Consider the following 16,236-nt stretch of genomic DNA (forward strand, 5'->3'; position numbering starts at 1 on the left):
GAAAATTCCATGAGAGGTTCGGCCTTTGAGTTTGCATTGAAGAAAATCCATGACCTTTGAAGTCATGTATCCGGAATGAAACAAAACTGATTCGTGTGTCAACTTTCTTTAATTCCCCTTTATATAAAGGAGTTGGCCTCGAACTGATTGAAATAGCTTTTTTATTGACTTTAAGTTTGTTGACATTTGGATGCATTGTGAAGGTTACTTGCCTTGCCTGCAGTATGCACAAACTGTTAGGGGACTGCAGATCAGACGGATGGATTGTTTGACAGGAATTCAGAAATTACATGCCATCGTCTTCTCGAAAAGAGTATATCGTAGTGACGTTGGGCTGATCATTTGAAAATTAAGAAATATATAATGGTTCACTTTATATATGATCACTTTGAACGCTGTAACTCAGTGAATGAGAGAAATTCTCCCTATTGTGCAAACATAATTTTCCGTCTCAGTTTTTGTTTTTCGTCCTATTTCCGGTAAACAACACGTTCTCTGACTGTGCTCTCTTACGAATTTTTATCGTTTGAAATGCATTAGAAGACAAACACCCAAGCAGTTTTACTTTCCTCTGATACAGAAATAAACCTTTGCTGATGAGACATTTTCTTCATTGTTTATTAATAATTGTATTTCACGCTTTGTTAGATCACCGTTAAAGATTCGTAGGATTTGTGTTTGTGCGCAAGTTGTTTGTAAAATGTTTAGCTAATGTATCTTGCCCTTTAAACCAATAGGTGTGATTCAGACGGCTGCACCTTTGGACTACGAAACTTCCCGCAGTCACAATCTGACGGTGAGGGCCCGTGATCCCAGTACTGGTGGGCACACGGACACCCAGGTGACCATCACTGTAGCAGACGTGAACGATAACGCCCCCGTGTTCGTGGAAAGGGTCTTCAGAGCGCAAGTGTCCGAAGTTGTTTCAAAGGGCTACTCGGTAATCAGGGTGAGTGGATTCACATTCTGCTGTGGCCTTCCTTCTCTGTGCTGCCGTTGCTTCTGTCAGTTCACCAGTTTCGAAATTTTATGTGTACTGTTTGCATTGAATGACCTTCCAGTCCACAGGTAGCGATGTACTATTTCAGTGACATACGAGTATATATAAGATTTAAAGTTTTTCAGTAATTTTTTTTTACCCATCTGTTTCGAAACTGAAAATCTGTCTTCTCTTATGGTTTAAGACCTTATTCCCGTGAGGTGGTTCTGTAATCACAGAAGAAAGAACAATCAGCTCAGTGGTCTGGTTAAACTAAGGTATACTTAACTTACCCCTCTCCCCTTTTTTTTTTTTGCTTATAAAAAATCTGAGGGAATTACCACCCCTTTCACTTCTAGCTAAATCGTTCAAGATGGTGAAGCATGTATCTGGTGGACGATCCTTAAATATATGTTATATATACGCGCAACGGCATGCAAAGGGCATGCCACCTTGCAACTGCTCTGAGTGCAAAGCACATTCGTTTTCTTTCTTTGAATGGCAGGTTGAAGCCCACGACGTCGATACAGGGGAGGGGGGCCACGTCCGCTACAGATGCGAGACAGGTTGTGACATGTTTGCTGTGGGAGCTCAAGACGGTGTTGTCTCTGTGGCGGGCGTCTTGGATGCTGAGACGCAGCCTCAGTATACCATGAGCGTCGTGGCTATGGATGGAGGCATCCCTCAGCTCTCGTCGACTGCCACTGTCGTCGTAGAAAGTAAGAAATCTCTTATTGTGACTCTCAAGCGTTTTGAAAGTGTTCAAGATGGATAGACATTTCTTATTGACTCACAATGACAACTCATTGTCGTTTTTTATAGTATTTTTCCAGTATTTTCGGTTCATCACAGTGGCCATTAAAATGAATCTTGAATCAGGCTCCAAAATGTTTTCATTTGATGAATTTTCCTTAACATTTGGGTAAATTTCATGGAAACCTTTTCAATAAATAAACAGTTGGCTACATTTAAAATGTAATTTCAATATCAACTATGGTCTGGGATTTGAAAACGTCGTTTACATTAAGCTTAAAAGAATTTCACAGTGATCACGAATCAGTCGCATAAATTTCTAATAAATTTCAGCCTTGGACTTCAACGATAACCCGCCTTCGTGGCGCCAAGACAGTTACTCATGCAGGGTATCCTCTGAAGCAGCCCCAGGGCATGTGATCTCCGCCTTATCGGCCCACGACCCTGACTCGGGCCAGGAAGTTCCCCTGAGGTACAGCATTCACTCTGGCGACAGGTCTGCCATCTTCAAGGTTGACTCGTACACAGGTAAGGGGAGAAACCCCATCGTTTTATGGAGAGTCATTTTGTAAGGTTATTAAGTCTCATTTCCTTTTTTATTTCTGATGATTTCCTCATGATTAAACGACTGATTTCAGAAATTACTTTTGTTGTTATTAGTAATTGTAACAAGTGCACTTATTGAAATAAGTGCTCTGTCCCCGTTATCAAAAGATTAAACCACAGTGATTTCTACGCAGTGTTTTCGATTGACAAGGCAGTGCTTTAGCTGAATTGAGGTCAGAGTTGCCAATATTGAAATCAACACTCGAGGAGAGAGCCGCCGTACTGCACCGAAGGAAAGGAGGCCGGGGTGGGTGGGTGTCGATTCTGAGCTCATTCTGTTTCTAATAACGAATTTCAATATCAGGTGTATTGACGGTAACGGCTCCGCACAAGCTAGAGAACGTGACTTCCCTGAATCTGAACGTGTCAGTGAGCGACGGCGTTCACATGGCGTTCACAGCCGTTCACATCGAAGTTGTTCCCTCCAATCGTCATACCCCGAGGTAAAGAGAGGCCAAGTTGATGTTTTTTTTTTTATTTTACCTTTTTATCTCTTATGGGATTTGGTTTACCTCAGAATGTGGAGTGGATTGGCCTATGGGTTGACATTTTTCTAAATTCATACTCATTTACTATATTCATTAGCATGCCAATTCAGAGAATCTAATTTAAAAACTTCAATATGATAGATAAAAGTTCTTTAAATACTGAAGAGTACCACAGATGAAATATTTGAAGTTCACAAAGATATTCAACGAAAATTGCTACTATAATTATATAGTTATGTTTACTTTTATATTTCTTCATTGTATCCCTTTGTGATTAAATTTTTTTTCCTTTAAGGGTAATCAAAAAGACACATTCTTAACGTGCTGCATATAAAACGTTTTTCCCGTTCTGAACTCTTCTCAGATTCAGCCGTCCAATGTACGATGGGAGCATAGAGGAGAATGCTCCAGGCGGGCGTCTCATTCTAACTCTGGAAGCAGAGGATCCGGATTCCAGGGAGTATGGCACTTTACACTACAGCATCTTGGACCAGACCTCCGAAGGAGCTTTCACTATTGATAAAGATGGTGAGGACGACGGGAAACCTTTTTTTCTTCTATTTCTGTCTTTCAGAAGACAAGAAAATAAACGATGCCCTTGGCCCCAAAGAGTGCTAAATGAATATAAGAAAACTGATTTCACCATACTGTTCTCTCTCTCTCTCTCTCTCTCTCTCTCTCTCTCTCTCTCTCTCTCTCTCTCTCTCTCTCGCATAGGTAAAACATTCATAATCATATATATATATATATATATATATATATATATATATATATATATATATATATATATATATATATATATATATATATATATATATATATATATATATATATAAGGCCACAGGAAAAATAAAGAGAGAAATACCAAGCGCTTTCGTGTTATTTCCAACACATTTTCGAGGTACAGTGTGTACCTCGAAAATGTGCTGGAAATAACACGAGAGCGCTTGTACTCTTTTTTTTTTTCCTGTGGCCTTAGCTAAATATATTGTCACACACCATTGAGTGACATGTAAGCATATGTGTATGTACAGTGTATATGTATATATATATATATATATATATATATATATATATATATATATATATATATATATATATATATATACACATACATATACATATACATATAGGAACAAATTATGACAGGGAGTCCTTAGGATGGAAGCATCCTGCTGCATTATTTTAAACATTAATGCACCCACTCTGTCGCTTGGCTTCCTGGAGTCTGAATACTTCCTCCAACCTCCGAACATATGCTGTAATAACTTCAAATATAAGCCAAGGTAATTAAATCTACGAAGTTCCTGTGGCTTGAAATTGCTAATAATACCGTTGCGGTTAATTGTTCAAATTGCAACGTTTAAATAACTGTTTAACTAGCTTAATCTTCTGTCATGTGGAATGTATATTCATGAGCACTATGTGACACGACAATGGGACTCGGGCACAGTTTCATGTGACGTTGTTTTTAATATTTTGCATAATGGATAAGTCAGCTTGGTCGAGCTGTTAGTGAGTTCTCTGAGGTGTTTACTATGTAAAGCTTATCGTTGCCTTTTTTTTTTTTTTTCTTTCGTTAAATTATTTATTAGAGCTTGCCTCGGGGCTTCTTGGATGTTTTGTTAGCTTCCATACTTATATACATAAGTATATACACACACTATATATTATATATATGTGTATATAATATATATATATTTATATATACATATATATATATATGTATGTATGTATGTATGTATAAATACTGTATATATTAGACATGGCGGGATGGTGTGAGAACTGATACCATAATGGAAATTACGGGAATTCCATACATAGATGAGAAAATGATGAAATGAAAATAGCACATGATATGTTCAACTGGGTTCCTGTGGGCACCAGGAAAGTTAGAAGACTCAGACCTCATTTGATGAGAAGTATGAGACGGGACTTGGGAGCTGCTTGGAGACTGTGGAAGTGAATGCAGAGGAGAAGCGGATCATTACGAAAGCCTATTTTGTTGTACGGTTGGAGGCGATGGTGATATTGATGATGATATATAAATACCACTAATAAACCGTTTTCTTTGCCATTGGGTGGCTTTGAGAGGGAAAGAAGACGGGGCGTGTCACTGCTACAGCAATCCCTCAACTAGCGAATCAGGGGTTAAGCCTCTTTGCACACTTAATTAGAAATCTAATCAGTAGCACCTCGGCTCTCAGAGCGACCTGTTTTGTGAACTTGTATGTAGCAAGCACTCTTGCATTTTGTTAACATTTTTAAAACTCCCATTCCGTTTGCCTGTCGTTTTCTAGTACGAGTACCCCTTGTTAGTAGCCAGTAATTCTGAATGATCCCAGCTCAGTCACCTCAACCCGTTTTAACAAATCGTTCAACTTTTGTGAACCATTGTGTTACACTTTTGCCTCACATCTGTCTGCCTCACCTTTTTAACCCGCATTATTCCCCACTGTCATCTCAACATTTTTTTACTGTTAGGTATTTTGAACGACCATAACTACTCTCCATAAAGAACTGTTCAAAAATACTTTCATTTATCGCTTACGTTGTGCTGTCAGCGTCAGGATCATTTACTTCTGAATACTAGTGTATATATGTAGATCCCTGTCAGTCTTCTACCATCGTACCAATTGCTTTCTCTCCATTTATTGTAAATTTACTCTGGTAATATTTACTTTCAACTTTCTCCTTGTACAATAATCTCAAACTTTCACCACTCTATGCAGCATTTTAATATTACCAATTAGACAATATACTGTAGCGTTGTGTGCAACTCCTTTTGTTTTAGGAAATAGCGTTTTCATGTTATCGTGTTATTTTCATTCCCTATTTGTTCTTCTCAGTGTGATGAATTTAAAAAAATTGCATTGAAATATTTCATATCTTAAGACATGCCCTCTTGTTAATTCAGTTACTCTCCTGTTTGTATATTCTTGAACAAGATTCCTCTTCATTATAGTGGTGTTAGATCAACTCTTAACAACCAGCAATTCGCGCCATATTTCGCTCCTGAGTCATCATCAGCTATATTATAAACTTACTCCAATCCATCTATTTACCTCTGAACTTTCATGAACTGTTTTAAAAGGAACACAGAATTGACGCAACCTTTTCAATGATTAGACCTTTATCACTCTTCCTCTGTCCGCCCTGTAATCTGTTACACCTTCGGACTTAAAGGTTCCAAATGCTTTTTAGGTGTACTTAGCAATATTTTATCTCTGTAATTGTCAATTATCCCCAAGGAAATACTGTTATTATTCAGACACGGTAGGATTTTGACATAAATCATTTTCTTTTTAGTCTTTAATCTTACGATTCTATGACATTTGTTCATATCACTGCAATTAGTTATGAATATACTAGCTAATTAATTAATTTGATTGATTTAATTTCCGGCGATCTCCTCCGCAGGTAATATTTTCTCTGAAGCACCCCTTGACCGCGAGTCCCTTGGCATGCATACTATCCGTGTGTCCGTCACGGACGAAGGAGGGAAGGCCTCCTTCACGGACGTCCGTGTCTCCGTCCGTGACAAAAACGACAACGATCCAAAATTTACCCTTCCTGCTTACCAAGCCAACATCAATACCGATGTCGTCGTCGGGACCACCATTCTGAAGGTAAGAGGAGTTTTTTTTTTTTTTTTTGAGTAATTTAACACGCTCCTCTCTCTCTCTCTCTCTCTCTCTCTCTCTCTCTCTCTCTCTCTCTCTCTCTCTCTCTCTCTCTTACAATGCTTGTTTTCTGGTTTTGGTGACAGATAAAATTACCAGATTCTCCTTTGGCTTGGAAGATGTTGAGTTATGCTGAATTAAGATATGCATATAGTGACCAGATAGGCAAAACTTCCATCTTGGAGCAGATCACTGCTTATTTTGCATCTGCCTATCTGTATAAATTAAGCTGCCCTTGTCAGCACGGGCTCTTTCTTGTGGGCAGCCCGTAAAATTTTGCATCTTTAAGGATGCTGTTGAGGAGTTTGGCTAAGGATACACGAACGCAAGTAAAGTATTGAACAGATAAACACTTGTAGATCCTTAAGGAAAAACAGATTATCCTGGTAGTCTCTTCCAAATCATTTGTGGCTAAATCTTTTCAAGAAATGTGAAGCTTCCTAAGAATGAAAATACTGCCTGGGGGAAATTATTTTTCAGGAAATGTTTCAAAGTTGATTGTCTTAACTGACAAACTCCTTTCAATTCCAGGTTGAGGCAGTTGATCCTGACGAAGGGGTTAATAGTGACATACAGTACCAGATGTATGAAGCCAACAGTTCCGAGGCCCTCTCCCTCTTTAAGGTCGACCAAACAACAGGAGAAGTGATACTCTCCGCCAACGTTCGAGGGAGAGGTGTGTGCATATTTTATTGCTCTGTAATGAGTGTTTGGTGGTATAGAAGTAAGTCTTGGGAAAGCTTTTAGTCGCTGGCTCGAAATCCTGAAATTTTGATTTGCCGATTGCGTAAGAGCTTGACCATTGACATTTGATTTGAATGAATGAACAGATCTTGCATTATCTTTCTGATGAATATGTGACCCATTATATTAAATGATTTAGAGCAGTGAAGGTGATTATAATAGTAGTAATAGTAATGATAGCGTTATGATAATAACAATAGTAATGGTATAAACCAATATTATTGTCCTTATGATGATGATCATAACACCAGATAATAAAATTGTTTTCCTATTACCAAGCAATTTGATTTCGTAATAGAGGGAAGTTTGAAAACTGTCGATAAGGTGATACGTGGTTTGGAGTAACTTTATATTTTGATTAAGGTTGCAGTACATTTTTGGGAACTTAATCACAGCAGTAGTTGGAATGATAGGTGATACAGCATAAGAGATATAACGGAGGATAAAGCATGAAAGAAGCGAATCAACGATAGCGAGGGAAAGTTACAGTGACTTGTGAAAAGATGACAGACATTCTGAAAGTTGAAAGTAAATGCTAGTTATAAGAGTATACGAACCCGGAAGCTAGAGTAACGATCATTAATATGCCTTGTGAGGAGAGTAAACATTGAATGAAAGAATAAACGTTAGAAATTAGACAAAGTAAGAAAGTCAGTGGAATTTTGTGGAAGTAACACTGTTTAAGAAAAATATCAACGTAGTTGAATGCAGAAATAGATCTCCAAGGCAAGTCTTCTGTGTAAGAACTTATTATTCTTTATCTGTTTAGTAAATCAGGAATTAAAGGGCAGCAATAATGAAACGTGGAGACATATGCGGAAGGTCAGATATAAAGTCTGTTGCAGGGGAAAAGATGAACCATTGTATGTGGAAGAGCATTTATAATAAACAAAGAATATGAGACAATAACTGGAGAATGTTTTATTGCGTCACTAGCTGACATAGGATACTTCTTGGTATTAGTTCAGTTGTTTTGGTAAAAGGCTTGTTAACATGTCTGTTATTATTATATGTATTAGTTGTTTGCGGGCCAACGAGAACAAACCAAGAAAGTAGTAGATTTAAAATGGCAGTCTTGTACATGAAATGAAAGTGTTATCTATCTAGAAATAATATTGCACGAGAATGATCCCTCTAAAGGGATATATAGAGAAATTGTTTCTTGTTGCCTGGAAACATTACTACTGATAGTAATTGTAATAATGAAAATGATAACAACAGTAATTCTATTATTACTATTAATATTAGCCGTAAAATATGTGGCTCGCGTATTAGCGCCCAAATCCTTGGAAATTACAGGGAATGATTCTAAACGAAAATGCCGGCAGGTTTGTGAGGGGGGAATTACGTCCGACTTTAATTTAGGTTTAACATCCTAGAATGTTAAAGGAGAACGTAATAACGGCATTATGTATATCGGTTAGGCTTAATGATCTTTTAATTACATTTCTGTTCGGCCTCGGAGGAAAAACGGTCGGCCCCGACTTTATGAAATGGTCTGTATTAATTCAGACGATCTTCGCAATCAAATATTCATGCTTGGCCCGGAAGCCAAATGAACAGAAATGTGAGTTTATGACTTCGACTCTTTATGACTTCATGACTCGCAGGTTGAATATTGTATAAACCGGGTTTAATGTTAATAAAAGCGACCCGTAAAAAAGGGTCTGGCCCACCTGCATATTACAGTACACAGGGCCAGGCATGTTAGTTTAATTCAGCGACATCGCTCCCAGGGACATGCCGATCTTTATTTAAACGAAAGGTCGAGGGAGGAGTTGTCAGGTTTTTCTGTTTTCAGTTTACAGTGTAATTTACTTACCTGATGTTTTTTTATGCCTGAAGAAGGATGGTGCTTCTTAGTCAGTCGTAAATTACAAAATATATAAATGAATAAAAATTATATAAAAAAGACGTTAGGAGTTTCTCTGTCACTGTAAAGTATAGTTGTTCGTAGTAATCTATCAAGATGTTTTTATTGCTCGAGAAGGATGGTGTTTCTTTGTCTTTCGGAAATAAAAAAAAAAAATAAAAGTGAAAAGTGAAATAAAAAAAGATGTAGGAGTTGTTCTTTAGCGAGTCGTTAAATCTTTTATGACAAAACTTGCATAAGGGTCTGCATTTTACAGAAATTACAAATTTAGCGGCATTTGGTAAAAATACAGTTTACGATCTTATGGGTCATTTAGAAGTTTTGTTTTGCTATATAAGGAAGATTGCGGCCATTCCGTCTTCTTTTATGTTATGAATTTGCGTGATTGCCTGAGGTCCACTTTTGTAACAACTGTTCTTTTACATTATGAATCCTGTAACATTTCCTTTAAAGAATTTAGGCAAACGTATCATTTCTTTACTTGAATCTTTTACCCTGGGTAATATGAGTATAGTTTTTTCTTTAGATTTATATCTTGTTTATAACTAGCCATGTTAAGCCCCCCCCCCCCACACCCAGCACCTCCCCAGACAATCTCACAATAGTGCAGGCTTCCCTACTGTAAATATTTTAACTTATTTCAAACTGTACATGCATTTATTTCAGGCTTAAGACTTTCTGAAGGCCCGTATTGCAGAAGCCTTTAGGGAAATATCTCCTCCCATCATTAGAGATTGAGTGAAGTTTCACATCCATCTCCGATGTGTGTCACTGTGTGAAAGGAGCACATTTAAATGATATAATCGGAATTAAATAATAATGAAACGTTATCATGGCCCTAGATGATCTTTGTACCAGTATTCAAAAGCGATTAAAATCTCGAAGTTAAAACCTCCTGTTTTCTGTCCTTCCGCACAACAGAAAACGAGGTGTACCAGTTTTTCATCCGAGGGGAGGACGGAGGTTCCCCTCGCCACCATACGGACGTTCCAGTGACAATCTTCTTGCTCCCCTCCGACGATCACCCGCCTCAGTGTGCACGCAAGTACACCCAGTTCTTCGTGCGGGAAGATGCAGCCATAGGTGAGGGTCTGCTGAAATGTGCTTTTTGAGTGAAACCTTTTCAACGAGTAACTCTCCTCCTGTGTTTGATCTCCCTGGTTTGTTTGGAATAAGCAGATGGGTTATTTGATTTAAACACCGTTAGAGCTTCCTCTCAAGTTTTTATAATAACTTGCCTTCTGGATCTTAATGACGTTATTTAATGGTTTTCAATTACAGTATTTCTTTATTTTTCAAAAGTGAACATTTGATTTACCATACAAATAATTTGTCATTAGAATGATTTTTTTTTCTGCAGCTTCAAGATTATACTTTTCTAGTGTGAATTGCTGATAAAGGCATAAGGTATTCTTAAAGCAAGAGCGTGTATTTCAATCAAAACTGCAATTGTTACATAAGTATTTCAAAACAGCTCTCATAGGGAAGGCATTTAACATGTCTTTGGACTGTTGAAGTAGATTTCGGGTCATTACATTTTTACTAATCATTTCTTTCAGGTGAAAGTTTACGGGAAGAAAACGCCTATGATTGACAAGATAAACGATATATTTTTGTTTACACCACACCTTTACCATTTTGTCGTGGGAATGGACGTTTATATGTATTTTAATTTCACATAAGGTTATTTACCTGAAAAGTTTTCTTGATTATTTTTTATGGAAAGGTATAAGAAACCTTCATTAGAGTATTGTAATCGTCACTAGTAAGACAGAATATTGCCTTCTCTTATTACCTAAACCAATGAAGATCGAGGATGTTATGTTTTGGCTCAGTTTTACGTGTACGCATAAATTTAAGTTCAGATTTTTACATAAAAAGTAACGAAACGTGGGCTTCATAACTGACTGAAAGATCCTGCTCAGGATAAAGAACTTTCTAGGTTGGGCTGTGGTTTGCTCAGCCTTGGCAGGCGAGTTCCGGACTTCGAACGTTCTTGTTTATTACTGGTATCATTATTTTTCTGCATACAGTGATCTTAGGTTTAATGAATATTTATTTCTTTAACTTGTTTCGTTCACATGTCATTTTTCATTAAGATGGAATGCTGAGCCTGACGACGTAGAATGGTTGCAACTTACAGAAGCCAAACAGTAGTATTTCGTTCGAGTCAGTCGTTTATTTGGTTGTAAAAGATCTTGAATTAGGATTTTTTTTTCTCTCGTTAGGCACGGTGATCACGTCTTTGTGGACAGAGGGCCCTCAAGAAGTACAGTACAGCATTTTAGTTAACGAAGAAGGTGCGGGCCCATCTAGCGAAGAAGAGAGCGAGATTTCTGGTAGCCATGATGCCTCTGGGCCCTTTGCCATAACCGCCGGGGGACTCTTGGTTGTCAGGCATCCTCTAGACCACGAAAGGCACCATACCCACAGGATCACAGTTACCAACCACACGTTAACAACGCCTCCGGCCCTGGATTACATGACCATCTCAGTAGTGGTAAGTGGGACAAATAATGCCTTGTTAAAACATTAAGTGGAAAACCTGGTGTGATTATTGGCACCAATATGCTGCTCAGAAGAGCTGCTACTCAATAATTGTGGATTTTAGTTTTTTCCTTTGAAGTTTACCTTTGATTTGGCTGATATCTTTGATCACGAGGTTATTTTCGACTTGTGGTTGTCATTGTGGTATTAATATGGTATTTGTGTCCCTATCAATTTCAGGTAATGGATGTCAACGACTGCGCCCCACGATTTAGCAGCTCCTGGTACGAAGCCATAGTAGCAGAGAATAGCGAAGTAGGCGCAGTTATTACCATCCTGACTGCCACTGATGATGATGATGGAAACAACGGCCAGGTAAATGTCATTTCGAGGTTGACCTTTTTGTTGTTCCCTTTCTGGCTTCCTGGGCCAAGTTGAAGCCTTTTCGTTGACTTGCTATTGAGAAAGAGAGAAAGAACGTAGGCCGCGCGTGCTGTGGTAAATATTTTGAGCATTATTGCTTGGGGGAATGAGAAATTCACTTTTGCCCTCGCTTTTGAAGTGAATGTTTCTGCCTTTTCTGTGGCGATGAGTTCATCTTATTGCTGTGATGAGTATGCTATACGCATGTCGTATGAAGTTTCTTAATGATGTTGTCCTGATGATTGTTTTTAAAAGCTTAATCTCTCTCTCTCTCTCTCTCTGTATATATACACATATATATATATGTATATATATGTGTGTATACTTATATATATATATATATATATATATATATATATATATATATATATATATATATATATATATATATATATATATATAATATATATATATATATATATATATATATATATATATATATGTATATATAGCATATATATATATATATATATATATATATATATATGTATATATAGTATATGTATATATGTATGTATGTATGTATGTATGTATGTATATAGAAGAATCGCAGGGGAAACAGACCCGACAAACATCTCAGGTTGAAGGGTAAAGGCATGTGTGTCTCTCACAAGATCAAGTTTATTATGCCAACGTTTCACATCACATGATGCAACCTCAAGGCTGGAAAATTACAGACTATAAATATTTAAAACCACTTATGCAACGGGAAAAATCTTCTTTAAAAAATTTTTTAAACATTCACAAATACAAAAATTAAAACAAGAACTTGAAAGGAACACCTACCAAGGCAAGAGCTAAAAAGTGACTAGAAAGACAGGGAGAAAATAAACATACGAAAGAAACCTATAACGAACGTGGAGAGCAAACAAACAGGCAGTTACGCTATAAACAGTTGTGTGGACGACGATTGGGTGTTTAGTGTTGGTACATTAGTTTTTATATAAAAAGCGACTCTAACACCATCAACTCGTCGTCCTTACGGGCAGATCTAATAATTTTAAAATCATTTATATCCAAGCGGGTACCACAAATCTTAGAATGGTTCCGAACATTGGATAGTTCGGGATTAGACAACGTGCATCCTGTCCTGAAGCTGACACCTTGGTGGAAACAGAAACGGACCTTGAGAAGCCTCCTCGTACATCCAACGTAGGTTCCTAGACTACATCTAGGACAGGTATATTTATAGATAATGTTGGATGTCAAGGAAGGGCTCAGTCTGTCGTTCACTCTGAAAAAGAACGTATATTTAGAGGATTTCGTGGGATCAACTTCAGATTTACAGCTGGCAATTCATGATGAATTAAATTCATGCATTTCTTTTTAAAACTTTTGTCATGAAGGAAAGGGAACTTAGCATAAGTACATAATTAGGGAACGGTATATATGGGAATAGGTTGTTTCATTTTTGCGGTTAGGAGCTTATTAAGTACTGTTTGTTCCCAAATTATGTACTTCCGCTAAGTTCCCTTTCCTTCATGACAAAAGTTTTAAAAAGAAATGTATGAATTTAATTCATTATGAATTGCCAGCTGTAAATCTGAAATTGATCCCACGAAATCCTCTAAATATATTTTTTTTTCAGAGTGAAGGACAGACTGAGCCCTTCCTTGATATCCAACATTATCTATAAATATACCTGTCCCAGATGTAGTCTGGGAACCTACGTTGGATGTACGAGGAGGCTTCTCAAGGTCCGTTTCTGCTCCCACCAAGGTGTCAGCTTCAGGACAGGTTGCACATTGTCCAATCCCGAACTATCCAATGTTCGGAACCATTCTAAGATTTGTGGTACCCGCCTGGATATAAATGATTTTAAAATTATTGGGTCTGCCCGTAAGGACGACGGGTTGGTGGTGTTAAGAGTTGCTTTACATGAAAACTAATGTACCAACACTAAACACCCAATCGTCGTCCAGACAACTGTTTATAGCATAACTGCCTGTTTGTTTACTCTCCACGTTCGTTATAGGTTCTTTCGTATGTTTATTTTCTCCCTGTCTTTTTAGTCACTTTTTAGCTCTTGCCTTGGTAGGTGTTCCTGTCAAGTTCTTGTTTTAAATTTTGTATTTGTAAATGTTTAAATTTTTTTTAAAGATATTTCCAGTTGTGTAAGTGACGTTTTAAGTATTTATAGTGTAATTTTCCAGCCTTGAGGACGCATCATGTGATGTGAAACGTTGGCATAATAAACTTGATCTTGTGAGAGACAGACATGCCTTTATGTCTTCAACCTGAGATTATATATATATATATATATATATATATATATATATATATATATATATATATATATAACATACACACATACATATATATATATATATATATATATATATATATATATATATATATATATATATATATATATATATATATATATATATATATATATATATATATATATATAATGTATGAGACGACTCGAATAAGCATGTTTAAGTGCTACACATGACAGTCTTTAAGATGAGATGCTTGTGTAGGTGTATACCATGTCGATACAGCTTTGTAAAACAGGAACTTGAAATAATCCGAAGAACGTTTTCTGTTTTATGGTGGAATTGTATTTCCTTGTAAACATTGAAAACTAGAAAACTGCAGTTAAAAATGTTTGCTTAATTAGCTGTTGGGAAGTAGTTTTTGCCCACCTAATGAAGGAAACTGTAAAGCGTCATAATTTTATAATAGAGGTTACTTGTTTGGGTACCTTATTGCCACGTGGCACGTACCTGGTTTCTGTGAATCTCACGTCTTTTTTGCTATAAAATAACTTTGCCCCTGAATATCATTCTTGCGAACAGTATTTGGCAGTTTCGTTTTGGATAGAAACCATTCATGTGTAGCAACGTAATGAGTATTTCATATAATCATCGAATAACTTTTCTATTTTGTGGCATTGTCAAGAGCTAGCAGAAACGATTCCCTTTATTTTGGGAGTGGGGTGTTCATTTGTTTAGTGATATACACGTAACTTTACAGACTTGATACGATTTTACTCATACTAGTATTTGTTTACTCCTGATTAGCTCTTCTGCGTGAAATATTCCATCGTAACGGGATTACCTTAAGGTTGAAAAAAAAGGGAAGAATAAAACTCATCCTTTTATTCTTCTGATTAGGCTCGTACGAGCAGCGACCAACTTTTAAAAAACCAGTGTTTTTCCCTTCCATCACAATATCGACTTTGTGTCATGATATAACGCCCATAGGTAGGGAGGGAGGTAGGGGTAGTATAGGGTTGACTTCTTAAGGTGGCTGGGAACAGTGGTTGGAGGGGGTTGGGGGCGGGAGCTCTAAGATCGGGAGCATGGAATGGGTGAATAGGAACGGGATGAATATGAGAATAAAGAAGTATGGCAAAAAGAGAAAAAGAAAAAAGATTTTCTGTTTGGGTTAGGTGGAAGATGCGGGCTAACGAAAGAGCTACTGGCTGTGAGGTGGGTAGGGGTGAGGTAGGGAGTGAGCCTTCAAACCTGCGGGGTGCAGTGACTTTATGTTTTGTGGGAAGAATTCTGAAAGTCAAAGAGCTCTCAAAATTCCTCATAGACTTCATCGTGAATTTCTTTTCTTTAGTAGACATATCAAGGAGCTTCTCTCTCTCTCTCTCTCTCTCTCTCTCTCTCTCTCTCTCTCTCTCTCTCTCTCTCTCTCTCTCTCTCTCTCTTCTCTCTTTTTAGTCATTTCTTCATCATGTTTGTTGGTAAGTGTAATTCACATATTTTCATTTTATTTTCCAAAGCCAGCAGTAAAACTCCTTTTCCATTTCATTCTTATTTTCAGTGAATAAGTATTTCTCTCTCTCTCTCTCTCTCTCTCTCTCTCTCTCTCTCTCTCTCTCTCTCTCTCTCTCTCTCTCTCTCTCTCTCATAAGCACATGTAATTTTGTTTTTATAGCATGGTTTACACGGTAACGAAGGTTAAAAGTCCCTTTGAACTCCCCTTGATTAAACTCAGTAAAATTGAACTTTACATTTGCAAGTTCAGCTTAAGGATCTCGTAACTGGTGTACTACTGCATTCTCAGCGTCCGAGCATGAAATGGGGACTATTCCCGCTGTTGTGCGCAGAGTCAAGTATAGTAATTTATGTCATTGTCCTGTTAATTTTTTTTTTTTTTTTTTTACAAATTTAGGATGCATGGGTCAGAAGTTTGTTAAGAGATTTTTTCGTGAAAATATTATACTTCACGAAATCAGTA

At 37.2% G+C, this 16,236-nt stretch overlaps 1 protein-coding gene across 1 annotated transcript in view; it reads left to right on the forward strand.

Annotated features, from left to right (window-relative positions):
• LOC136854674 (fat-like cadherin-related tumor suppressor homolog) overlaps positions 1–16,236 on the forward strand; it is a 723,114-nt gene that overhangs the window by 594,459 nt on the left and 112,419 nt on the right. Inside the window, 10 exon segments of the mRNA XM_067131274.1 lie at positions 738–949; positions 1,485–1,698; positions 2,066–2,260; positions 2,643–2,781; positions 3,191–3,354; positions 6,247–6,455; positions 7,041–7,185; positions 10,048–10,209; positions 11,355–11,626; positions 11,854–11,988. Of these exon segments, the coding sequence (XP_066987375.1) occupies positions 738–949; positions 1,485–1,698; positions 2,066–2,260; positions 2,643–2,781; positions 3,191–3,354; positions 6,247–6,455; positions 7,041–7,185; positions 10,048–10,209; positions 11,355–11,626; positions 11,854–11,988 (1,847 nt within the window).

The sequence above is a fragment of the Macrobrachium rosenbergii genome, chromosome 29 (assembly GCF_040412425.1).
Source record: "Macrobrachium rosenbergii isolate ZJJX-2024 chromosome 29, ASM4041242v1, whole genome shotgun sequence".
Lineage (NCBI taxonomy): Eukaryota > Metazoa > Arthropoda > Malacostraca > Decapoda > Palaemonidae > Macrobrachium > Macrobrachium rosenbergii.